This window comes from Gadus macrocephalus, chromosome 13 (genome assembly GCF_031168955.1).
Source record: "Gadus macrocephalus chromosome 13, ASM3116895v1".
In the NCBI taxonomy this organism is placed as follows: Eukaryota; Metazoa; Chordata; class Actinopteri; order Gadiformes; family Gadidae; genus Gadus; species Gadus macrocephalus.
In genome coordinates, this window is record NC_082394.1 from 6,206,433 (window position 1) to 6,232,613 (window position 26,181).

General features: G+C 40.3%; 2 protein-coding genes across 2 annotated transcripts; one reads left to right on the forward strand and one right to left on the reverse strand.

Annotated features, from left to right (window-relative positions):
- The first annotated feature begins 1,879 nt into the window (after positions 1 to 1,879).
- On the forward strand, positions 1,880 to 16,927 carry LOC132471217 (retinol dehydrogenase 10-B-like). The gene is made up of 5 exons (XM_060070339.1): positions 1,880 to 2,420; positions 13,935 to 14,033; positions 14,164 to 14,309; positions 15,528 to 15,659; positions 16,047 to 16,927. The coding sequence occupies exons 1-5, from the start codon at positions 1,935 to 1,937 to the stop codon at positions 16,165 to 16,167; spliced, it is 984 nt and encodes a 327-aa protein (XP_059926322.1). The 5' UTR covers positions 1,880 to 1,934; the 3' UTR covers positions 16,168 to 16,927.
- cse1l (CSE1 chromosome segregation 1-like (yeast)) lies at positions 16,480 to 26,063 on the reverse strand. The gene is made up of 25 exons (XM_060070332.1): positions 25,915 to 26,063; positions 25,181 to 25,273; positions 24,921 to 25,063; positions 24,715 to 24,816; positions 24,176 to 24,321; positions 23,915 to 24,005; positions 23,686 to 23,793; positions 23,462 to 23,554; positions 23,195 to 23,362; positions 22,973 to 23,102; positions 22,763 to 22,828; positions 22,454 to 22,656; positions 22,268 to 22,352; positions 22,094 to 22,155; positions 21,866 to 22,002; positions 21,150 to 21,253; positions 20,952 to 21,049; positions 20,504 to 20,654; positions 19,966 to 20,174; positions 19,726 to 19,823; positions 19,513 to 19,598; positions 19,097 to 19,178; positions 18,839 to 18,985; positions 17,569 to 17,800; positions 16,480 to 17,131 (listed from the first exon to the last, which is right to left on the reverse strand). Exons 1-25 carry the CDS (start codon positions 26,054 to 26,056, stop codon positions 17,042 to 17,044), a joined length of 3,066 nt encoding a protein of 1,021 aa, XP_059926315.1. The 5' UTR covers positions 26,057 to 26,063; the 3' UTR covers positions 16,480 to 17,041.
- Between the last annotated feature and the right edge of the window lie 118 nt (positions 26,064 to 26,181).

Sequence of the window (26,181 nt, forward strand, 5' to 3'; positions counted from 1 at the left end):
AATTACTGCCAGGTGTGTTTGGTGTGTGTGTGTGTGTGTGTGTCAAACCAAGGGGAGTGGAGATTGGTGTGTGTGTGTGTGTGTGTGTGTGTGTGTGTGTGTGTGTGTGTGTGTGTGTGTGTGTGTGTGTGTGTGTGTGTGTGTGTGTGTGTGTGTGTGTGTGTGTGTGTGTGTGCGTGTGTGTGTGTGTCTAGTGTCAAACCAAGGGGAGGGGGAGCTGTGTTTGTGTGTGTGTGTGTGTGTGTGTGTGTGTGTGTGTGTGTGTGTGTGTGTGTGTGTGTGTGTGTGTGTGTGTGTGTGTGTGTGTGTGTGTGTGTGTGTGTGTGCGCGTATGTGTGTGTGTGTGTGTGTGTGTCTGTGTGTGTGTAAGTGTTTGTGGGCTTGTCCCATTGCGTAAGGCAGTTAGCTGCAATTGCTTTCTAATTGAGGTATTCATTTTTAATGTGGGCCTTTGTGATTTTGACCCCTCCCATATAATTCCAGAGAACGATTTAATTCATTACGAATACTACTTCAGATTTCCGGATTATTGTCGACTCTTGTGCTTTCCTGATGTTCAATGCATGTAGCGCTACTAAAAAGCAAAGATGTGTTCTCCCATTACTGCCTAATAAAAAGCCATTCATTTAAAATCCGTACGATTTATTTTGTAAAAAATAAAATTGCCTGATGCCGAAACATAAACAGATAATAAAGTCGACGCCACAGCCTGTGAACAAAATTACCGAGGCAACAGCGCCATCTAGTGGTACTCAATAATCGATACTGTGCTTGAAGCAGCGAAAAATGAATAATGCAATGCCACGTTGGTAGGCATATGTTAAACTAACCATATGATAAAAACACGTGTAATGATACTGGATTAATCCAACTAATTGAGGATAATAATAATATTAAAAAGAGGTCAAATTTTAAGATCCTTTTCAATCTAGGTCGTTTAAAGGTGCACATGCATATTTGTTTTGTTTGAAACTTACTCTGATACACATCCTGGCATGAACATAATAATTGTAATGCTACATGGATCTAGGAGGATTGTATTGAGCTGCTGTATCAAAATTCTGGTTCATTGGTTTGTTCGATTGTTTTTTTGTTATAGGCCTAAGTGCTCAAATCACATAACAAAAAAGGAACAGTGTTATCATTATCATAAGCAATAGCCGTCCTGCGGCAACGTCAGTCACGTTCAGGTCGGAATAAGAAGCAGAAAGGCATGACGAGGCCAATTTCAAGACTGCTATCGATGTGTTACAAAGGTGAAGATTTAAGACATCTAGGCCTATTTCTGACTGCACCCAGCTAAATATCCTGGCTTTGTGGACTCGTGCCTGACCTTAAGGGTAGGCTAAGCCTCTTCATGTCATATCAGGAAAACCTTTCTAGTCACGTTATGTGTGGCGAGTGAAGGGTTTGCAATTCCATAGTGATGCTGTAAGCCTATTAGCCGTTAAGTTATTAGTTATTCAGACTTACTTGGTCCTTTCATCATTATATAAAAATAAAAATAAAGTAGGCTATCTTCAAATCATTATTGAAAATGTAATAACAACAAGAAAATCGACGGAAAGAATTAATGAATAATATCCTCTATATTTTTTTCTTCATCCATGTTTAATTCCATACACTCATTTTGTACGAATATTAAAACATACTGATGTTCGGCAATAATATACTATCATTATGAAGTGACTGATACAGTAATAATATTTTGCGTGACGTGATGTCCTAAGCCTTTTCAGTGTAGCCTAGTGACTGTTATGAACAATTAATACGCACGAGTTCAACCCTCTAGTAATCTGCCCAATACGATTTTCCATTGGTGGGTCACCGTCCATCTAATCCCGCAAACACATGTTACATAAAACAGCTATCCAATCCAGAGTCGCGCTGATAAAAGCAGCTGATGATGGCCCAGGCTTGGCACTCTGCCACTGATGCTTTTGTGTTGCACGAGAGCTTGTACTCGCATGATGTTTTTTTTACTGGACCTACTATGGATGCTGATTGAATTGTCCTACTCCATCCTGAGTGCCGTACTGCAGACCTTTCTCCGGCCGAGGTTGAAGTGCATCGACGGGGAGCTGTGCCTCATCACGGGTGCCGGGGGCGCGCTGGGTCGACTGTTCGCTCTGGAGTTTGCCAAAGAGGGCGCCAACCTCGTGCTCTGGGACTGCAACCAGGCCGCAAACGAGCAGACGGCCGAACTCGCGCGGGAAAAGGGGGTCAAAGTGTACACGCACACTGTTGATCTTTCCCGCCGTCAGGACATTTATGAGGCCGCGGAGAAGGTGAGGCTCGATGTTGGCGATGTCACGATATTGGTGAACAACGCCGGGGTCGTGGCGGGACGGCGGCTGCTCGAGTGCCCCGATGAGCTGTTGGAGAGGACTCTGCTGGTGAACTGTCACGCTCTCTTTTGGGTAAGAGGACGACCTCGGATTTTATATGCACTTCTATATAAAGCATAGTGTGCTGCTGAGACCTTGATCGTGTGCGTGAGGGTGTGGCTAGGAACACGTGATGGTAAAACATAAGAAATTGAGAATTGTGAGTTATGCAACCGAGAGTTTGTGCACTCTTTTGAGGGAGAGAGAGACAGAGACAGAGACAGGGACAGAGACAGAGACACACACAGTGAGAGAGGTGAGTGAGAGAGAGACGCACAATACTAAGAGTGAGACAGTGAGGGATGTGAGCAGGGACGCGGGAAGTCAGTCCGAGGGGGGGGGTGCTGAGAGAGAATCTATATAATGACGTCATAATAAATGCTGCGCAACATCCGTTGTTTACAGAGACGAGATGACGGGTGACGTCACATTCAGGGATCCGCTCTGATAAACACTCTACTGGTGTGTAAAAAGAGTTCTGCCAACTAGCCACTGTTATTCACAAAGGTTAGCAAGTAAACAATGTGGAAATTAGAGTCAACTCGGCTGATACTGGGCTGAATTTCACACACTAACAACATGCCGACAAGCTGTTGCGGTCCGGGATTATACACAGAGTTATAACAAGGATTCAGGAGGTTATTTCTAAAGGTTTACAAAGGAAAGTGACATAATAGAAAGCCTTCATTTTCATCCAGAGTTACGAGTTGTCTGATATGAGGAAAGTGACGGTTTCTCCGTCAAGTGAACCGCCCGTCTTTGCTCTTTTTTTACCCACCAGTTTACGTGCGGGATTCCAGAATCAAAACGATAACATTCAACGTGTCTATTAAGGGCAGCAACATTTTACACCAGTTTTAGAATGTTCACTACAACAGATGTTGAACACCAACATGCTTATGTAAAATCAGCATAGTACCGATGATATGTTAAATATCATAAAAAGGGTGGATGTCAATAATTTAATGAAAAATCATGTTGTATGATGAAATTATACAAAAAAAAAAAGTATTGATTTGTTCAGAAAACCTTCTCACTTGCAGTTACAGCCAGGGGCCGCTGCAGCGCCCTAAGCACCCCCACTTCCCGCGTCCCTGGGTAACACTGTTGTTTTTTATTGGTCGTCATGAAAAAAAACATAAGGGGTAACACTGTTGTTTTTTATTGGTCGTCATGAAAAAAAACATAAGGGGTAACACTGTTGTTTTTTATTGGTCGTCATAAAAAAATCAATAAAGGGGGTAACACTGTTGGTTTTTTTGGTCGTCATGAAAAAAAACATAAGGGGTAACACTGTTGTTTATTATTGGTCGTCGTGAAAAAAAACATAAGGGAAATAATAGAAACACACACATACATTTTAATGTCATGTATATCCTCTTTATTGATGATTGATTATTGTGTATTGTCATCGCCTCAGTGGTGCAGTGGGGTGCACTCTGCCTAACCCCCTGGTGACCGGGGTTCAAGTCCGGTTGATGACATCTGTTGGAAGATTCTTATCTCTATTTCATGCGAATTATAAAGTCAAGCATAACCTTTGTGATGACTTTAATCGGTGTCTTGATGGTGCATTGTTAAGTTCGGAGGTTAACACTCTAAACAGCTCATGTTTGCGTCCCTGCAATAACGTCGACAGGGGTGCTGTTGTTTTTTATTGGTCAACATGGAAAAAACATGAGGGGTAACTGTCGTTTTTTATCGGCCGTCATGAAATAAATATAAGGGGAATACACTGTTGATATTTATCAAATAAAACATAGGGGGTGACACTGTTGTTTTTCTTTGGTCGTCATGAAAAAAAACACAAGGGGTAACACTGTCGTTTTTATCAAATGAAACATGAGGGGTAACACTGTTGTTTTTTATTGGTCGTCATGAAAAAAAACATAAGGGGTAACACTGTTGTTTTTATTGGTCGTCATGAAAAAAAACATAAGGGGTAACACTGCTGTTTTTTATTGGTCGTCATGAAAAAAAACATAAGGGGTAACACTGTTGTTTTTTATTGGTCGTCATGAAAAAAAACATAAGGGGTAACACTGCTGTTTTTTATTGGTCGTCATGAAAAAAAACATAAGGGGTAACACTGTTGTTTTTTATTGGTCGTCATGAAAAAAAACATAAGGGGTAACACTTGTTTTTTATTGGTCGTCATGAAAAACAACATAAGGGGTAACACTGTCGTTTTTTATTGGTCGTCATGAAAAAAAACATAAGGGGTAACACTATCGTTTTTATTGGTCGTCATGAAAAAAAACATAAGGGGTAACACTGCTGTTTTTTATTGGTCGTCATGAAAAAAAACATAAGGGGTAACACTGCTGTGTTTTATTGGTCGTCATGAAAAAAACCATAAGGGGTAACACTGTTGTTTTTTATTGGTCGTCATGAAAAAAACGTAAGGGGTAACACTGTTGTTTTTTATTGGTCGTCATGAAAAAAAACATAAGGGGTAAAACTTGTTTTTTATTGGTCGTCATGAAAAAAAACATAGGGGGTAAAACTGTTCTTTTTTATTGGTCGTCATGAAAAACAACATAAGGGGTAACACTGTCGTTTTTTATTGGTCGTCATGAAAAAAAACATAAGGGGTAACACTGTCGTTTTTATTGGTCGTCATGAAAAAAAACATAAGGGGTAACACTGCTGTTTTTTATTGGTTGTCATGAAAAAAAACATAAGGGGTAACACTGTTGTTTTTTATTGGTCGTCATGAAAAAAAACATAAGGGGTAACACTGCTGTTTTTTATTGGTCGTCATGAAAAAAAACATAAGGGGTAACACTTGTTTTTTATTGGTCGTCATGAAAAAAAACATAAGGGGTAACACTGTTGTTTTTTATTGGTCGTCATGAAAAAAAACATAAGGGGTAACACTGCTGTTTTTTATTGGTCGTCATGAAAAACAACATAAGGGGTAACACTGTCGTTTTTTATTGGTCGTCATGAAAAAAAACATAAGGGGTAACACTATTGTTTTTATTGGTCGTCATGAAAAAAAACATAAGGGGTAACACTGCTGTTTTTTATTGGTCGTCATGAAAAAAACCATAAGGGGTAACACTGTTGTTTTTTATTGGTCGTCATGAAAAAAACGTAAGGGGTAACACTGTTGTTTTTTATTGGTCGCCATGAAAAAAAACATAAGGGGTAACACTGTTGTTTTTTATTGGTCGTCATGAAAAAAAACATAAGGGGTAAAACTGTTCTTTTTTATTGGTCGTCATGAAAAAAAACATAAAGGGGGTAACACTGTTGTTTTTTTTGGTCGTCATGAAAAAAAACATAAGGGGTAACACTGTTGTTTATTATTGGTCGTCATGAAAAAAAACATAAGGGGTAACACTTGTTTTTTATTGGTCGTCATGAAAAAAAACATAAGGGGTAACACTGTTGTTTTTTATTGGTCGTCATGAAAAAAAACATAAGGGGTAACACTGTTGTTTTTTATTGGTCGTCATGAAAAAAAACATAAGGGGTAACACTGCTGTTTTTTATTGGTCGTCATGAAAAACAACATAAGGGGTAACACTGTCGTTTTTTATTGGTCGTCATGAAAAAAAACATAAGGGGTAACACTATTGTTTTTATTGGTCGTCATGAAAAAAAACATAAGGGGTAACACTGCTGTTTTTTATTGGTCGTCATGAAAAAAAACATAAGGGGTAACACTGTTGTTTTTTATTGGTCGTCATGAAAAAAACGTAAGGGGTAACACTGTTGTTTTTTATTGGTCGTCATGAAAAAAAACATAAGGGGTAACACTGTTGTTTTTTATTGGTCGTCATGAAAAAAAACATAAGGGGTAAAACTGTTCTTTTTTATTGGTCGTCATGAAAAAAAACATAAAGGGGGTAACATTGTTGTTTTTTTTGGTCGTCATGAAAAAAAACATAAGGGGTAACACTGTTGTTTATTATTGGTCGTCATGAAAAAAAACATAAGGGGTAACACTTGTTATTTATTGGTCGTCATGAAAAAAAACATAAGGGGTAACACTGCTGTTTTTTATTGGTCGTCATGAAAAAAACCATAAGGGGTAACACTGTTGTTTTTTATTGGTCGTCATGAAAAAAACGTAAGGGGTAACACTGTTGTTTTTTATTGGTCGTCATGAAAAAAAACATAAGGGGTAACACTGTTGTTTTTTATTGGTCGTCATGAAAAAAAACATAAAGGGTAAAACTGTTCTTTTTTATTGGTCGTCATGAAAAAAAACATAAAGGGGGTAACACTGTTGTTTTTTTTGGTCGTCATGAAAAAAAACATAAGGGGTAACACTGTTGTTTATTATTGGTCGTCATGAAAAAAAACATAAGGGGTAACACTTGTTTTTTATTGGTCGTCATGAAAAAAAACATAAGGGGTAACACTGTTGTTTTTTATTGGTCGTCATGAAAAAAAACATAAGGGGTAACACTGTTGTTTTTTATTGGTCGTCATGAAAAAAAACATAAGGGGTAACACTGCTGTTTTTTATTGGTCGTCATGAAAAACAACATAAGGGGTAACACTGTCGTTTTTTATTGGTCGTCATGAAAAAAAACATAAGGGGTAACACTATTGTTTTTATTGGTCGTCATGAAAAAAAACATAAGGGGTAACACTGCTGTTTTTTATTGGTCGTCATGAAAAAAACCATAAGGGGTAACACTGTTGTTTTTTATTGGTCGTCATGAAAAAAACGTAAGGGGTAACACTGTTGTTTTTTATTGGTCGTCATGAAAAAAAACATAAAGGGGGTAACATTGTTGTTTTTTTTGGTCGTCATGAAAAAAAACATAAGGGGTAACACTGTTGTTTATTATTGGTCGTCATGAAAAAAAACATAAGGGGTAACACTTGTTTTTTATTGGTCGTCATGAAAAAAAACATAAGGGGTAACACTGCTGTTTTTTATTGGTCGTCATGAAAAAAACCATAAGGGGTAACACTGTTGTTTTTTATTGGTCGTCATGAAAAAAACGTAAGGGGTAACACTGTTGTTTTTTATTGGTCGCCATGAAAAAAAACATAAGGGGTAACACTGTTGTTTTTTATTGGTCGTCATGAAAAAAAACATAAGGGGTAAAACTGTTCTTTTTTATTGGTCGTCATGAAAAAAAACATAAAGGGGGTAACACTGTTGTTTTTTTTGGTCGTCATGAAAAAAAACATAAGGGGTAACACTGTTGTTTATTATTGGTCGTTGTGAAAAAAAACATAAGGGAAATAATAGAAATACACACATACATTTTAATGTCATGTATATCCTCTTTATTGATGATTGATTATTGTGTTTTGTCATCGCCTCAGTGGTGCAGTGGGGTGCACTCTGCCTAAACCCCTGGTGACCGGGGTTCAAGTCTGGTTGTTGACATCTGTTGGAAGATTCTTATCTCTTTTTCATGCGAATTATAAAGTCAAATATAACCTTTGTGATGACTTTAATCAGTGTCTTGATGGTGCATTGTTAAGTCCGAAGGTAACACTCTAAACAGCTCATGTTTGCGTCCCTGCAATAACGTCGATAGGGGTGCTGTTGTTTTTTATTGGTCAACATGGAAAAAACATGAGGGGTAACTGTCGTTTTTTATCGGCCGTCATGAAATAAATATAAGGGGAATACACTGTCGATATTTATCAAATAAAACATAGGGGGTGACACTGTTGTTTTTCTTTGGTCGTCATGAAAAAAAACACAAGGGGTAACACTGTCGTTTTTATCAAATGAAACATGAGGGGTAACAATGTCGTTTTTATTAAATGAAACACAAGGGGCAACACTGTCGTTTTTTATTGGTCGTCATGAAAAAAAACATAAGGGGTAACACTGTTGTTTTTATTGGTCGTCATGAAAAAAAACATAAGGGGTAACACTGCTGTTTTTTATTGGTCGTCATGAAAAAAAACATAAGGGGTAACACTGTCGTTTTTTATTGTTCGTCATGAAAAAAAACATAAGGGGTAACACTGTTGTTTATTATTGGTCGTTGTGAAAAAAAACATAAGGGAAATAATAGAAACACACACATACATTTTAATGTCATGTATATCCTCTTTATTGATGATTGATTATTGTGTATTGTCATCGCCTCAGTGGTGCAGTGGGGTGCACTCTGCCTAACCCCCTGGTGACCGGGGATCAAGTCTGGTTGATGACATCTGTTGGAAGATTCTTATCTCTATTTCATGCGAATTATAAAGTCAAGTATAACCTTTGTGATTATATTAATCGGTGTCTTGATGGTGCATTGTTTAGTTCGGAGGTTAACACTCTAAACAGCTCATGTTTGCGTCCCTGCAATAACGTCGACAGGGGTGCTGTTGTTTTTTATTGGTCAACATGGAAAAAACATGAGGGGTGACTGTCGTTTTTTATCGGCCGTCATGAAATAAATATAAGGGGAATACACTGTCGATATTTATCAAATAAAACATGGGGGGTGACACTTGTTTTTCTTTGGTCGTCATGAAAAAAAACATAAGGGGTAACACTGTTGTTTTTATTGGTCGTCATGAAAAAAAACATAAGGGGTAACACTGCTGTTTTTTATTGGTCGTCATGAAAAAAAACATAAGGGGTAACACTGTCGTTTTTATTGGTCGTCATGAAAAAAAACATAAGGGGTAACAATTGTTTTTTATTGGTCGTCATGAAAAACAACATAAGGGGTAACACTGTCGTTTTTTATTGGTCGTCATGAAAAAAAACATAAGGGGTAACACTGTCGTTTTTATTGGTCGTCATGAAAAAAAACATAAGGGGTAACACTGCTGTTTTTTATTGGTCGTCATGAAAAAAAACATAAGGGGTAACACTGTTGTTTTTTATTGGTCGTCATGAAAAAAAACATAAGGGGTAACACTGCTGTTTTTTATTGGTCGTCATGAAAAAAAACATAAGGGGTAACACTGCTGTTTTTTATTGGTCGTCATGAAAAAAAACATAAGGGGTAACACTGTTGTTTTTCTTTGGTCGTCATGAAAAAAAACACAAGGGGTAACACTGTCGTTTTTATCAAATGAAACATGAGGGGTAACAATGTCGTTTTTATCAAATGAAACACAAGGGGTAACACTGTCGTTTTTTATTGGTCGTCATGAAAAAAAACATAAGGGGTAACACTGTTGTTTTTATTGGTCGTCATGAAAAAAAACATAAGGGGTAACACTGCTGTTTTTTATTGGTCATCATGAAAAAAAACATAAGGGGTAACACTGTCGTTTTTATTGGTCGTCATGAAAAAAAACATAAGGGGTAACAATTGTTTTTTATTGGTCGTCATGAAAAACAACATAAGGGGTAACACTGTCGTTTTTATTGGTCGTCATGAAAAAAAACATAAGGGGTAACACTGCTGTTTTTTATTGGTCGTCATGAAAAAAAACATAAGGGGTAACACTGTTGTTTTTTATTGGTCGTCATGAAAAAAAACATAAGGGGTAACACTGCTGTTTTTTATTGGTCGTCATGAAAAAAAAAATAAGGGGTAACACTGTCGTTTTTTATTGGTCGTCATGAAAAAAACGTAAGGGGTAACACTGTTGTTTTTATTGGTCGTCATGAAAAAAAACATAAGGGGTAACACTGCTGTTTTTTATTGGTCGTCATGAAAAAAAACATAAGGGGTAACACTGTCGTTTTTTATTGGTCATCATGAAAAAAAAAATAAGGGGTAACACTGTTGTTTATTATTGGTCATTGTGAAAAAAAACATAAGGGAAATAATAGAAATACACACATACATTTTAATGTCATGTATATCCTCTTTATTGATGATTGATTATTGTGTATTGTCATCGCCTCAGTGGTGCAGTGGGGTGCACTCTGCCTAACCCCCTGGTGACCGGGGTTCAAGTCTGGTTGATGACATCTGTTGGAAGATTCTTATCTCAATTTCATGCGAATTATAAAGTCAAGTATAACCTTTGTGATGACTTTAATCGGTGTCTTGATGGTGCATTGATAAGTTCGGAGGTTAACACTCTAAACTGCTCAAGTTCGCGTCCCTGCAATAACGTCGACAGGGGTGCTGTTGTTTTTTATTGGTCAACATGGAAAAAATATGAGGGGTAACTGTCGTTTTTTATCGGCCGTCATGAAATAAATATAAGGGGAATACACTGTCGATATTTATCAAATAAAACATAGGGGGTGACACTGTTGTTTTTCTTTGGTCGTCATGAAAAAAAACACAAGGGGTAACACTGTCGTTTTTATCAAATGAAACATGAGGGGTAACAATGACGTTTTTATCAAATGAAACACAAGGGGTAACACTGTCGTTTTTTATTGGTCGTCATGAAAAAAAACATAAGGGATAACACTGTTGTTTTTATTGGTCGTCATGAAAAAAAACATAAGGGGTAACACTGCTGTTTTTTATTGGTCGTCATGAAAAAAAACATAAGGGGTAACACTGTCGTTTTTATTGGTCGTCATGAAAAAAAACATAAGGGGTAACAATTGTTTTTTATTGGTCGTCATGAAAAACAACATAAGGGGTAACACTGTCGTTTTTATCAAATGAAACATGAGGGGTAACAATGTCGTTTTTATCAAATGAAACACAAGGGGTAACACTGTCGTTTTTTATTGGTCGTCATGAAAAAAAACATAAGGGGTAACACTGTTGTTTTTATTGGTCGTCATGAAAAAAAACATAAGGGGTAACACTGCTGTTTTTTATTGGTCGTCATGAAAAAAAACATAAGGGGTAACACTGTCGTTTTTATTGGTCGTCATGAAAAAAAACATAAGGGGTAACAATTGTTTTTTATTGGTCGTCATGAAAAAAAACATAATGGGTAACACTGTCGTTTTTATTGGTCGTCATGAAAAAAAACATAAGGGGTAACACTGCTGTTTTTTATTGGTCGTCATGAAAAAAAACATAAGGGGTAACACTGTTGTTTTTTATTGGTCGTCATGAAAAAAAACATAAGGGGTAACACTGCTGTTTTTTATTGGTCGTCATGAAAAAAAACATAAGGGGTAACACTGTTGTTTTTTATTGGTCGTCATGAAAAAAAACATAAAGGGGGTAACACTGTTGTTTTTTTTGGTCGTCATGAAAAAAAACATAAGGGGTAACACTGTTGTTTATTATTGGTCGTCGTGAAAAAAAACATAAGGGAAATAATAGAAATACACACATACATTTTAATGTCATGTATATCCTCTTTATTGATGATTGATTCTTGTTTATTGTCATCGCCTCAGTGGTGCAGGGGGGTGCACTCTGCCTAACCCCCTGGTGACCGGGGTTCAAGCCCGGTTGATGGCATTTGTTGGAAGATTCTTATCTCTATTTCATGCGAATTATAAAGTCAAGTATAACCTTTGTGATGACATTAATCGGTGTCTTGATGGTGCATTGTTAAGTTCGGAGGTTAACACTCTAAACAGCTCATGTTCGCGTCCCTGCAATACCGTCGACAGGGGTGCTGTTCTTTTTTATTGGTCAACATGGAAAAAACACGAGGGGTAACTGTCATTTTTTATCGGCCGTCATGAAATAAATATAAGGGGAATACACTGTAGATATTTATCAAATAAAACATAGGGGGTGACACTGTTGTTTTTCTTTGGTCGTCATGAAAAAAAACACAAGGGGTAACACTGTCGTTTTTATCAAATGAAACATGAGGGGTAACAATGTCGTTATTATCAAATGAAACACAAGGGGTAACACTGTCGTTTTTTATTGGTCGTCATGAAAAAAAACATAAGGGGTAACACTGTTGTTTTTATTGGTCGTCATGAAAAAAAACATAAGGGGTAACACTGCTGTTTTTTATTGGTCGTCATGAAAAAAAACATAAGGGGTAACACTGTCGTTTTTTATTGGTCGTCATGAAAAAAAACATAAGGGGTAACACTGTCGTTTTTATTGGTCGTCATGAAAAAAAACATAAGGGGTAACAATTGTTTTTTATTGGTCGTCATGAAAAACAACATAAGGGGTAACACTGTCGTTTTTTATTGGTCGTCATGAAAAAAAACATAAGGGGTAACACTGCTGTTTTTTATTGGTCGTCATGAAAAAAAACATAAGGGGTAACACTGTTGTTTTTTATTGGTCGTCATGAAAAAAAACATAAGGGGTAACACTTGTTTTTTATTGGTCGTCATGAAAAAAAACATAAGGGGTATCACTTGTTTTTTATTGGTCGTCATGAAAAACAACATAAGGGGTAACACTGTCGTTTTTCATTGGTAGTCACGAGAAAAACCATAAGGGGTAACACTGTTCCTTTTTTTATTGGTCGTCATGAAAAAAAACATAATGGGTAACACTGTTGTTTTTTATTGGTCGTCATGAATAAAAACATAAGGGGTAACACTGTTGTTTTTTATTGGTCGTCATGAAAAAAAACACAAGGGGTAACACAGTTGTCTTTGTCAAATAAAATATAAGGGGTAACACTGTTGTTTTTCATCAGTCATCATGGGAAAAAAACATTAAAAAAAAAAAACTTGTTTTTATCGAATGAAACGTAAAAAAATCGGTTTGAAACGATAAACACTGTCGTTTTTATTGGTCGTCATGAAAAAAAACATAAGGGGTAACACTGTCGAAAAGAATCGAATAAAACATAGGGGGTAACACCAGGGACGCGGGAAGTCAGTCCAAGGGGGGGGGGGTTGCTGAGAGAGAGTCTATATAATGACGTCATAATAAATGCTGCGCAACATCCATTGTTTACAGAGACGAGATGACGGGTGACGTCACATTCAGGGCTCCGCTCTGATAAACACTCTACTGGTGTGTAAAAAGAGTTCTGCCAACTAGCCACTGTTATTCACAAACGTCAGCAAGTAAACAATGTGGAAATTAGAGTCAACTCGGCTGATACTGTGCTGAATTTCACACACTAACAACATGCCGACAAGCTGTTGCGGTCCGGGATTATACACAGCGTTATAACAAGGATTCAGGAGGTTATTTCTATAGGTTTAAAAGGAAAGTGACAATAAAAGAAAGCCTTCATTTTCATCCAGAGTTACGAGTTGTCTGATATGAGGAAAGTGACGGTTTCTCCGTCAAGTGAACCGTCCGTCTTTGCTCTTTTTTTGCCAACCAGTTTACGTGCAGGATTCCAGAATCATAATGATAACATTCAACGTGTCTATTAATATGGCAGCAATATTTTACACCAGTTTTAGAATGTTCACTACAACAGATGTTGAACACCAACATACTTATGTAAAATCAGCATAGTACCATATTCAGCTATCGACAGTTCTTCGTTGTGTGTCATAGCCTACGTCGGCCTACTCAGACAATGTTCTAAATAAAATGAAATTGATAATATGATCAATTTCATAAAAAGGGTGGATGTCAATAATTTTATGAAAAATCATGTTGTATGACAAAATTATATAAAAAAAAAAAAAAGTATTGATTTGTTCAGAAAACCTTCTCACTTGCAGTTACAGCCAGAGGCCTTCAAGGGGGGGGTGCTGCAGCACCCTAAGCACCCCCACTTCCCGCGTCCCTGGATGTGAGACGTGCGGAGGTAATTCCTTAAAGTCATGGTTATTTCCCCTTATAACAGATGACGAAGGCCTTCCTGCCTCAGATGAAAGCCCAGAACCATGGCCACATTGTTACCATCGCCAGTGCCCTTGGCCTGTTCAGCACTGCGTGTGTAGAGGTAAGACAATGTGGTATGATATCCACATACTTATCCACAGAACTGGATAATATGAGGACGGGGCCAAAGTAATAAACAACATCCCAAAATAGGAATACAAATTCATCTTTGTATGCTTTTTTTCTCTCAGGACTACTGTGCCAGCAAATTTGGTGCCGTGGGGTTCACCGAGTCCCTGGCCCACGATCTCCATGCAGAAAACCTGAATGGCATCAAAACCACCCTGGTCTGCCCGTACATTGTAGACACAGGCATGTTCGAGGGCTGCGAGATCAGGTACACACATTTGTTTTAAAGGTCCCATGTCACGCCACCACCAGGTGTGAGTGTGATTAGCCGTTACGGGGCGTTTTGAAATTCGGCCTCTTCTGACATCACAAGTGGGCGTGTCCACCTAGATGTATGACGGGATAGATAAGCAACGTTTGCTCCAGTCCACTGGGTAGGCTGGTAGACTGATCTATCCAGCACACATCTAGGTGGACACTAGGTATGAGTCGGTCGCGACCGATTCGTTCACAACGAACGAATCCCGAACGTGAACGACAAGAACTGGTTCCCCAAAACAAGAAGAACTGGTTCTTTGATTCTTTTTTTTTAACATTAAACAAAAATATGGTCGCGTAAATAAAATATACAAACGAACAGAGCTTTGTCTCCCCGCAACGTTATATCGATTGAGTCTACAACGTTCTCAAAGATTCAGCCAATGAGAGGTAGCAATGGTGTTGCCATGGCACCTGGGTAAACAAATGACAAGGTTGTACCGTCGAAATTGCGCGCTTTCTCTGTCTGACGTATCTTGGGCCATACCATTCGACGTGGGGGGGCCACTCATATATCCCCCTACATTTCCGAAAATAGACTTGACCTCCATCTGCTATTGGATAAATGCATTCCCCAATTCCAGGAGTCTTTGCTCCATTCTATGTCAATTCAAGAACAAACAAAGAAATTAAACTGCAGTTCGTATTTTTTATTTACGACCATGAAAGTTCTGTAATGCCTGAATAATGAAGAATTAAATGTAAAGTAATTTTTTTTTTTATAAATATAAAACCATGAATGACATAGAGAGTAAGCAAGTGGTATAAATATTGGTGGGACGTTGGGTTATACTAAATCGTGTATCTTGTCGATTTTCACAGGGGTAGAGCCTAGAAATCGCTTAAAATATGCTCAGGGCCGTTCGCGGGTGGGGGGGGGGGCAGACACCTGTGAGATTCCCTGTCAAATGACGTAATCTGATGTAACGAACGAATCAAACAAACGAATCGTTGTACTGAACTGAACTGAAAGAACTAGTTCCCGGAAAAGAATCATTTTGCCCATCCCTAGTGGACACGCCCACTTGTGACGTCAGAAGAGGCAGGTTTTCAGAATGGCTTGTAACGGCTAGTCACCCACAGCTGGTGGTATTATATGTCACCTTTAAAGTTGACTACAGTGACATGTCTCAGAAACAACTTAAAACCAGATTCTGCCTCCTCACAGGAAAGAGCTGCGGGGTCTGATCCCTCCACTGGACCCCCTCTACACCGTGAAGCAGTCCATGAACGCCATCCTGGCCGAGCAGCAGATGATATGCATTCCTCGCCTTATGTACATTCCATTGCTGACACGAGCGTAAGTACGACCGCAGTGGCTTTCCCACTCCCCCAATCCACCAGCGAACGTAAGCCGAAACGTGCAGTTACAAACCTTAAACTGCCCCAACTGGATTCAACAGCTTACAACCAGCCACTCGCATGGCATTCTGACACTGTGGGGTCGTTTGTTGGGGCAGTGTGCAAGCAGCACCCGCACTTGGTTCTATGAACATCCTTACTGTATGTGCTGCACTATTTTTCACCTTCTTCTGACAAATGTACTTATTGCAAGTCACTTTGGATAAAAGCGTCTGCTAAAGGCCCTAAAAATGATTAGGATTATGCTATGCCAATAATTACAAGTGTGTATAGTCCCAAACAGGTAAACTCAGTCATGCTCAAGTCTTCTCATCCCCGTCTCTAGGCTGTTGCCTTGGGAAGCCAATGTTGCCACGTACCGCTTCATGGGAGGGGACAGATGCATGATGCCCTTCATCAAGAACATGGAAATAAAAGCAGCCAAAGACCAAGTCAAAACCTCCTAGTGGCTTTCTGTTGAAGTCGCTCCAGCTACTGGAATGCTATACAAACCAAAGTCTCCATATACAAAAATCTAAATAGAAAGTGAACGTCAAGTGTGTTTACATGAGAAATGTATGAATATTTCGGACAAAAAACTATGTTTTTAATGATTTAATGTACTCAACCCACTGAATACCTTTATTATAAACGGATACAATAACCATATCGGGAACAAGTTATTTTCCTTTGGTATAGAGACCAAATGTTTAACGTGCTGGGATGTTCAGTAAAAAATAAGCTGTACGTATTAAATACAAAAGAGTCGAAAGGCCAGGCTCTATACAAGTGCTTCTCTTTAATCACAATAACAGACAGTGCCAAAATGAAGGACAAACACACAAATCTACAAGGGACATGCAGAAAAGAGGTGAGAAATTATATTTATGGAGATTTGAGTCTTCCAAAGAAGTGTAAAGCAATCCAATGAAATCTGATAGGACACCAAACCTCTTCAAATGGTTGTTTAAGAATACTGAGTCAACTCATTTCAGATGATCTTGAACACACTTGATATATCAAAACATGATACTAAAAATACCATGAATTAACTCTGCCCTACAATTTCCACAGCACGCGCAACCCCAACCAAACCAGAAAATCGAACTCAACAAGTCAAATTTAATTTCCCGTTTTTTTTTGCACTCCGTTTTTTTAAAAGCTCTTTAAAAAAAAAGTCAACAGGGAACATTGACCTCCAAGCAGAACAAGCCACATCCCAATAAATCCATCCCATGTCAAACTCCACCAGTGTAGTCCGTGGGGCCTTTGGTTGAAACGAGCCTTGGAGCCGTCTGCTCTGTGCGCAGTGTGTTCTGGGCTAGCCACCACGCTGTGGTTCTAAACCAGCTGCACCGACGCTGCCAGCAGGTATCCCTGCAGGAACTGAAGGGCATCTGCGTTCAGGCTGCTGCTCAGCATGGAGGGGACCTGGGAGAGAGGAGCGAGAGGTCAACACTCAAACCTGCCATCAGCCGCCCCATCGTTTAACAGGGTCGTGAACTCCATCCTATCGGGTCTGAAACCAGGGTTTCCCGCAGAGAATTTGTTAGTTAAGGTGGTTTGCCTTCAGGGGGGGGGCTTCCGCTGTCTGACCAGGAAGGGGGGGGGGGCTTCTACTGTCTGACCGGGAGAGGGGGGGGGGGGCGACCATTTATGCTTATTTTCATGCAGGCTGTCTGAGTGTTGCCCGATTTATACACAGAGTGAATGAAGTTTAGATTATTTTATACTTTTTTATAATATCTGCTATAAAATAAAATCTATATTTTTATTTTTTTGGGGAAGTTGTAGTTAAGGCGTTAGGTGTGTCTCTTAGGCGGCCGTCCAAGCGGTAACGTGCTGGGGGAAACCCTGTGAACCCATACCCGGCCGGGGCAGGCGGTGGACAGCTTGTGGAGGGACTGGGCCAGCAGGATCTTGGGGTTGCCCATGGAGTCTCCGATGGGGTCATGCTCCTTCTTGCCGGCGAAGGCCAGCTGGGAGAAGGCCGTCTGGTAGCCGGGGGTGTCCTCGATGTCGATGAAGTGCTCGTCGTCGGGCGTGCTGTCGTCCTCCGGCAGCTCGAAGAAGCCGATGAGGGCCTGGAGCAGAGGGGTCCTGGCGGGGACAGAACCGCAGACACACCGGTGACTAGGGCTGAACGATTCATCAAAGTCAAACCCACATGTCATACGACATACTAATAGATTAGTAAATCGCAAAGTCTGCAATTAAAAAAAATAAAAATAATATATATATATATATATATATATATATATATATATATATATATATATAGTCAGTAACATGTGTTACTGTTACTGACTTGAGATCAGTAACAGTAAAATAAGTACGATTCGTATTTATTTTTCTTTTACTATTCAATAATTAAGTAAAGATAGTATAATATCAAATCATGCATCAATTCATCTCTACACATAGGCCTGGCCTAAAGGAAAGCAGTTTATAGGTTGACTGCTTCCAATGTTGCGTTGGTCATACTATAGAATGATGTATTGCTTGTTTAGTGAATAATACAGAACATAAGGAACTTTAAAAAGAAAAAAATCGCTATCGCAATATTGGTCGAAATAATCGCAATTTGATTATTTCCCCAAAACGTTCAGCCCTACCAGTGACCCACGGACCACGCTGGCTCCACGTCTCCAAGAGCAGCGTAGCATATCTTCCATTGTCAATATTATCCATGACGATATTATATTCCATCATCTTGTTTATGATGGATGTATATAATAATAATAATAATACATTTCATTTAGAGGCGCCTTTCAAGACACCCAAGGTCACCTTACAGAGCATATAGTCATCATACATTTTTTTAAAAACAAGACATTGTGGAAAAAAATTAATTAAAAAAAATAAATAAACATAAGCAATAAGAAAAAATAAAATAAAATATATATATAAATATATAAATAAATAGATAAATAATAATAATCAAAACAGTGATCATATGCTGTGTGTGACGTCTTCAAGCTACTGTGACTTTGAATATCCCCTGGGGATCAATATAGTATCCATCTATCTCTGTCCATTTCCCGGCAGAAGTCGGCTAAATGCGGTTTGTGATGGTGTAGCCTTGACTACGTGACTTTGCAGTGTGCCGGGCAGTGTTTTGTTGGGTCTGTTTCTAACCAGAGCTTGGTGTATTCCGTGTCCATCATGGCGGGACACTCCGTGAGGATTTTTGTGATGCCCACGGCGCAGATCTTCTTCTCCACCGGGCCAGACACCTTCTGTACGTCAGGAATGATGATCTTCTCCAGGACCATGCCAAACATCCTGAGGCACAACACACAGCAACAGGGTCAACCTCACACACCGACGTAAAGTCGTTCTTTACGACGTCCACATTAGGTTTATACTTTTCAGCATCGGTCCGTCTGTACTCACTTTGGCTGGATGCTGTCAAAGATCTCCTGCAGGGCGATCGCTCCGTATTTGACACCGAAGAGGTTGATAAACACCAAGAAACCTGGACAAGAGAATACAGGAACAGTCAAGCAGGACTCCATCACAGATTACAACCATGTACACGGTATTGCTGACAGCAAAGTAGACTATTGTTATTTAAAAAATTAGAACATGTATATATGTAAAGGTTTATGGTATGCTCTGCTATTTTACAAAAATCGATGTAAACAGGAGTTTTGGAAAGTACTGCTTTCCTGATTTCTCAAGTCAATTGATTGGAATTAATAGCCATAGCTTTGCATAACTTTTATACAAAAAAAAAAACTTAAAGAAACGTTAGATGTGAGTGACCCTTCTAGTCATTGAATTGAGCATGAACACAACTACAGTCTTACTTTTGATGAACTTGGTCGTTTTGGAACTCTGTAGCCTTTGGAAGAGCAGAATAAAGATCTGTTTCCGGTATTGCATGATGGATTCTCTGACAAAAACAAAGGCCGACATAAAAAGAAAGTTAGGATCTCATCACAATTGATTACATCAAACCAAGCCTTCCAGCCATTCACCCTCTCACAATCCACTGATTGGGTTTTCTCGGGACGACTCACGGGGGCATGTGCTCGATGATGCTGTTGAGGAGGTAGAAGCCCTGGTGGTCGTTGGCCTTGGAGGCAATAAGCTTCTGGAAGACTCCGAGCAGTCCGGGCTAAAGGGACAGGGAGTGTTACCAGGTTATGACCCAAACACCCAATCAATCAAATCAAAATCAGTCAAAGTTAAGAATACCCGATCATTCAATGTGAACCAACCAAGACACGAGTTGAACACCCGTTACGAGCTCGACCTACTATTTTATCGGCAGCAGAGCTGGCGATGGTGGGAGCGCCCTTCTCGAGGTAGGCCTGGAGCAGGCGAACCAGAGGGGGGATGTTCCCAGCTCGCTCCCACAGCGCGGGCTGCAGCAGGTGGGGGAACAGCGCCATGTAGGAGGAGGGGATGGAGTCCGAGTGGATCTCCAGGAGGAGGGACATCACCTGGAACACGTACGGGACAAACTCTGCGCGAGAGGGGACAGAAGAGACAATTGATGCGACATTAGCGCAGACACTTCTCAATAGTCTTGTTATAGGTGGAGCCCTGGCCATCAAAACAAGACCTGCTTTACACCAGACAAAGGGTATCTTGTGTTGGGTTCCTAACACTCTGTTATTCATCACATATCTGACATTTTTGATAGACAAGGGGGTTAACTGAAGTTGAAGTTACCAATGAGTCATTGGTAACTTCAACTTCAGTTAACCCCCTTGTCTATCAAAAGCGTCACGGCCAATGACGCTTAACGCGGGACAGAAACTAAACAAAGAGATGCTAGTTCAGATGACCCACCCTGGACATCGTTCTGAAGGATCTCCGTGAACACGGGGAAAAGGGCCTCCTCAAAGCTGCCCACGGTGCTGGGGTTGGCCTTGCAGGTGATCCGGATGGAGAGGCACAGGGACTCAAACAGGTAGTGGTTGAAGTGGGGCTTGCTGGGGTTCTGAGGGCAGGAGGAAAACCAAAACCAAAACTTAAGACAATCATGCAATCAATGATTATTTTATAAAGAACACCAACTGTTTAATGTATTCTGTATGACTTTACTCTGTAATGTTGTTGATGCTCTGTGATGTTTAGTATGCGTTTTATTATCCTTTGAACTCCCTGTCCAGGGACCACAGATGCAAATTAGCTATTCGGCTAACTCTAGTATATTACCTGTTCTGTACATGGTCCCCGTCGACTCAACCAATAAACTAAACAAAACTAAACTGTTGGAAGCGTCGGTGTGGATTACCTTGCTGACCAAGAGGAGCTTTTGTGTGAGCTGATCGATCAGGGTAGGGATATAAGGGACGATGGCGTCTTGCAGGAGGGAGAAGCTACGCATGATGGCTTTGAAAATAAACCAAAGGGAAAAGTACGAGTTAAACACACAACAGACGGGGGTATTTGATAGGATTCATCCGTTGGGTTTAGCCCGTCCCTGTACTACCTTTCATGATGTATTCATTCTCTGCAGAGCCGGGCACAGAGAGGGCCTTGAACAGATTGTTGAGCAGCTGTGATGTGAATGGAGCCATTTCTCCTGGTGTGATGCTGCAAGACAAGGAGGGAGCTTCAGCCAAGAGATCTTAGAGCCATCCCCATGTGTATATATATACACAAACACACAAAAAACAACAACATTGCAGAGGTCTGGCCATTCTGACGATCAGGGAAGTGGGTTTAACTTCGTGGGTTTAACTGATTGCGATATTCGATATTGGCTATTAATCGATTTCGATTTTAGCATCAAACGATCACAAAAGTAACGCAATCTATTATTTATTTTTTTAAAGCTGGATACATATCTGTACATTATTTTAGACTTGAAGGTTTTCTTTTTGAGTATTTCTTAGAGGCGAAATTTCAAAGTTCTCAGTTAAAAAAAAATTTGGGAGACATGCTGAATAAATACATCATGTTTTCAAACTCAAAAATAATCGTGATTTCGATATTGACCAAAATAAACATGATTATGATTTTTTCCATAATTGAGCAGCCCTAGTTTAACTACAATATAACCTCTACCTAAATACCTTCACGAGAGACTTTTGTTATAAAGAGACCTCCATTAAAATGTCCCGAATGGAGACACTGGGCTGAAACGTTGTCAAGACTCGACCTCAATAGCGCTACTTCGTTTCCAGATGAGCTGTTGGTGCTTACAGGGTGGTGTTGTTGGGGCCCCTCATGGTGAACAACCTCTCCAGGGCGTGGGCAGCGTACGTGTGCTCCACCGCGCTCTCGGCCTCCAGGTGAGCCATGAGCAGGGGAACCGCCTGCAGGAGCTGCTCCTTGGGGAGCTGGGACGACGTGAACACGACGACACACTGGTCACTCCACGCGCAGGGGTTGAACGCAGGGTGAATCATTGTGGATGTAGGGGGATCATACCTGGCTTCTGAAGATCATGACGTATTTGATCGCGTCCGCTTTCAGCACCGGGAACTCATTTACTAGAATAGGAAAAAGAACAATGTGGTGGCTACCATGCTCGTAAAAAGTTCTTCCTCCCTTTGTGTGAATTGGCTGCTGATTGATCCAGTAGACTTTTGAGTGTACTCTTACTATTTGGTGATTTTAGGTCTGTGATGATGTGGTTGACAAAGAATTCTGTAAGATTCACCAGCTCGTTGGCTTGTGTAATTCCATGCTGAAACAAAACGTCCATTTTTAAAGCCATCTGCATTAACAGAATAGAAGAGACACGGGTTTCTGAAATCAGCAACACAGTGGACCAAAGGGCGAGCGTACCTTCTGCGTCTGAGCTTTAGACGCTAGCGACGTGACGAGGTAAATAGCAGCGTCTTTATGCTTCCAGTTCAAGCCAGGGTTTTTGGCGTACTCTGCCAACATTGAATTCACGTAGCCCGAAAAGATCGCTGTGACTGGAGCCTCGAAGAATTTACACAGACCCCGCACCAGGTCACAAGCAGCTCTGCGGCGAGTGTCGATGTCTGCAGAAGGACGGCAGGGGGGTGAGCCCACGAGGACGGGTGTATTTTGAACCATGTATACAGAAGTAACCAAGAATAAACAAAGTAAGAGGAAGTGACTGTTTACCGGATCCTTCGAGGTCCCTACGGATGTACTCCTCTGAGTTGTCTTCGAAGGCTTCCTCATCAGCACCTAGGAATGGCGAGAGTTCAGTCGGTCAGAACCACAAAAGGAGCGCAGTAGATATACAAGACCAAGCCCAACTATAGAACAAAGGGGCACTGGTTTGAAATCGCTTCATCAAGTTAAAAAGAAAACCCAGCTAGACTGACTCACTTCTAAACTCCATGTTGGGCACGATGACCTTCTCACAAATGCTTGTGAGGGAGTTCTGGTCCTCAAAGAGGTTCTTGTAGTGCGGCTTTTCACAAACGGAGGCCAAAAACTGGATGGCATTGCTCACGAGCTGTGCGACACACAAAGGGGGATTAGCCATCGAAGCGTCACAAAAACTGTTTATACCCAGGACATCCCTGAAGAAGCAACCGGAAGCCTCACCAGGTCATACTTGACCTCTTGGCCGGTGGACACCAGGAGGTTCCAGATCGCGGTGACGAAGCGGGGCAGGAACGGCTGGAACTCCTCGTCGTACTTCTGAGCGTACAGAGCGGCGTTGTCGCAGATCTGAGACTTCAACATCTCAAGGAGACCCGCCTCTTCCTCGTCCTGGACGGTCGTCGTCAAGATAGAGAAACAAACTTGAGTTGTGTTCCTTGTTTAAAATAATTTAAAAAAAAACATCACACACAAAAAAGAAGAACTTACGTCGGTCTGTAATAGCTTGTTATCCAAAGTCAACAGATTGTGGAAATTGGACATCCAGGTCTCCATGTTGTCTTCAAAGAACTCTGGTAGATCCTGTACAAAGGACGGTGATTTTTATTGATCAAGCTTGCAGAACAAAATAATTGCCTAATGACAGAAAAAAACGCTTACATATTTTACCTTTAGAGCAACAACAAGAACGTCAAAATAAGAACGAAACCCACCTGGAAGTTGAGACTGTAGAAGAGCTTGGAGATCAGTGTGAGAGAGGAGAAGAGGACCTTCAGGGCGTTGATGTCTTTGGCGTGAGTCTGACACAACTCAATGGTGGCCTGAAACGTGGCGGACACAAAACGGTGAGCATCAGGAGAATACACGCAGGGAAAGAATCAACAGACACAAATAGTTTATATGGATCTCATCATGTTATTACAACCACAAGCGTACACAAACCTTGAAGAGCTCCGTCAGAGGTGCAGCAAATGTGTCAAGGACCAGTTTTATTTCCAGCCAAAGCTCATTGGACTTAAACTCATGACGATACCTAAAAAGACAAAAAGGTTTGAGTTAAATACAAGGCAGTACTGTTGATCTGATAGTGATATATTGTTTCCCTTTTTTCTGACAAATGTACATAATTAACGATGCATTTTAATAAAAGTGTCTGCTAAAAGCTCTTGATGTCAATGTACATAACGACTTATTATATCTTACCTCCTGAAGAGGGAATGTGCGGTTCGGAGGACTCCGTTAATGATATGGAAATCTCCACTTTGGAAGCGGGTCACCATCTCTGTCAAAAGGTCAGGCCACTTCTGGGGAAAGTCTTCTCTTCCAATAATGCTGATGGCGTCGCTCAGCTGCAGTAAAGAATAAAACAATCAAGAGTATGGCCAAGGTTAACGGTCCCATGACATGCCACCAGGTGTGAGTGTGATTAGCTGTTACAAGACATTTTGAAAATCTGTCTCTTATGACATCACAAGCGGGCGTTTCCACCAAGATGTGTGCTGGATAGATCAGTCTACGACTACCAGCCTACCCAGTGGAATGTAGCAAACGTTGCTCATCTATCCGTCACACATCTATGTGGACACGCCCACTTGTAATGTCCTGAGAGACAGATTTTCAAAACGTCTTGTAACGGCTAATCACACCCACACCTGGTGGCATGTCATGGGACCTTTAAACTTATTAAAGTGTACAAGGCATAACTCTTAAAATTTAAAGGTAAAATATAACAATAAACAGACCTGTTTCTGAATTTGTTCCGGGCTCCTCAGCATCAAGTTCACTATGTTGGCTTTGACTGTCGTCCGGTCCGGATCAGAGATTTTGTTTTGTTCATCTTCAACCTGAGTGAGGATGAAATACTTAAAAACTCTTACTTTCTTTATTACATTTTTAGACTAAGTTAACGACAAAACATTGTCAAGTAGATCTGTTGATTTCCACTCACTATGCGCCAGTTCCTCTTGATGTAATTCTTGAACGTAACCACAGCACATACACGGATTACATTGTCTTGGGATTTCTCCAGTAAAGTAAGAAGCAATACAGGGTAATTCTGATTTCCTTCAACGGACTCGAGGAACTTTTCAGCTGTGGCACAAAATCACAAGGGGACGAAAACAGTTAACTCCGGACCATATCCTAAATTTAAAGAGGCCTTAGTGATTAACAATCAACATGTACGATTATGTTTGAAGGGTCTCTCACCTGGTCGTCTTACTAATGGATCAGGATCAAGAGTTTTCCTGAGGAACTCCATGAGTGATTGAAGGTTTGCATCATTTAAATCCATGATGATGTCTACGTTGCGAGAGAGAAAAGAGGATATTATGATCAGCATGTGTGTGCGGTACTGAGACCGCCCTGGACGCTGAACGTAGTAATAAATCGTTGTAATCTGTTGGTCATCAACGGTGGGCCAGCTAGGCCTAAATGACCCACTATTGATAACCCACTGATTGATTACCATGATGCCGATGACAGCACCATAAAATAATTGCTCATACATGTTCTACATCTTGATATCTGTGTCAAGGCGGAAACTAAAGTGTGCACTTGTAACAATCCCTTTTGGCTAGACCTCCGCAAAGCATGTTAGCACCCTTGTGCACTGACTGGTTCCAGTTAGCTGCTTCAAGTTATAAGTTAGCTAGCATACTTATTTTCTTGTCTAACTAATATGATTTTGCTCTATCCAGTTCAAACACATCATTTAAGACTGTGGTTGATGTCCTTAAACTTGTAGTGAATTAAAATAATCAATGAATGGCCTGATTTTGTCACAAGCCGGATGCTAATGTTAGCGTAGCTTGCTAGTTTACTTGGTTGTACTCCATGAAACACATTTAGGTTCATAAAAGCGGTGTTAAATTGTTCTTTAATTGCTTTAGTCCAGATTCGTGACTTTATTTAATCATAAATAAATCGATATGATCCCCTACCGTGACTTGCTTGACTGTGAGTCAGCGTGGGATTGAGATGTGGTTGTGATGCTCTCACTGCAGCCGGGCTCCGCACGCCGATTTCAAATACCCAGAGCGAGAGGAACTGCGCGGTCAGCCAGGGCGCACGCGCATTCCTCATAGGAACTCCGCCAGACACGCCCCTAACACGACACCACCTTTACCTATACGTAAATTATACATGTTATATGTTCGCTCAAAATATTAGATAGGACTGTTCAACCATCAATATAATTCAATTAGATA

Bases quoted from the DNA above. Each gene is read 5' to 3' on its own strand.
- LOC132471217 (XM_060070339.1), top strand. From the start codon at position 1,935: ATGCTTTTGTGTTGCACGAGAGCTTGTACTCGCATGATGTTTTTTTTA. The intron at 2,421-13,934 runs GTAAGAGGACGA...CCCTTATAACAG, and splicing joins ACTGTCACGCTCTCTTTTGG to ATGACGAAGGCCTTCCTGCC. The intron at 14,034-14,163 runs GTAAGACAATGT...TTTTTCTCTCAG, and splicing joins TCAGCACTGCGTGTGTAGAG to GACTACTGTGCCAGCAAATT.
- cse1l (XM_060070332.1), bottom strand. From the start codon at position 26,056: ATGAGGAATGCGCGTGCGCCCTGGCTGACCGCGCAGTTCCTCTCGCTC. The intron at 22,829-22,972 runs GTGAGTCAGTCT...CGCCATTCCTAG, and splicing joins GCCCAACATGGAGTTTAGAA to GTGCTGATGAGGAAGCCTTC. The intron at 22,657-22,762 runs GTAAACAGTCAC...GTCCTTCTGCAG, and splicing joins TAGGGACCTCGAAGGATCCG to ACATCGACACTCGCCGCAGA.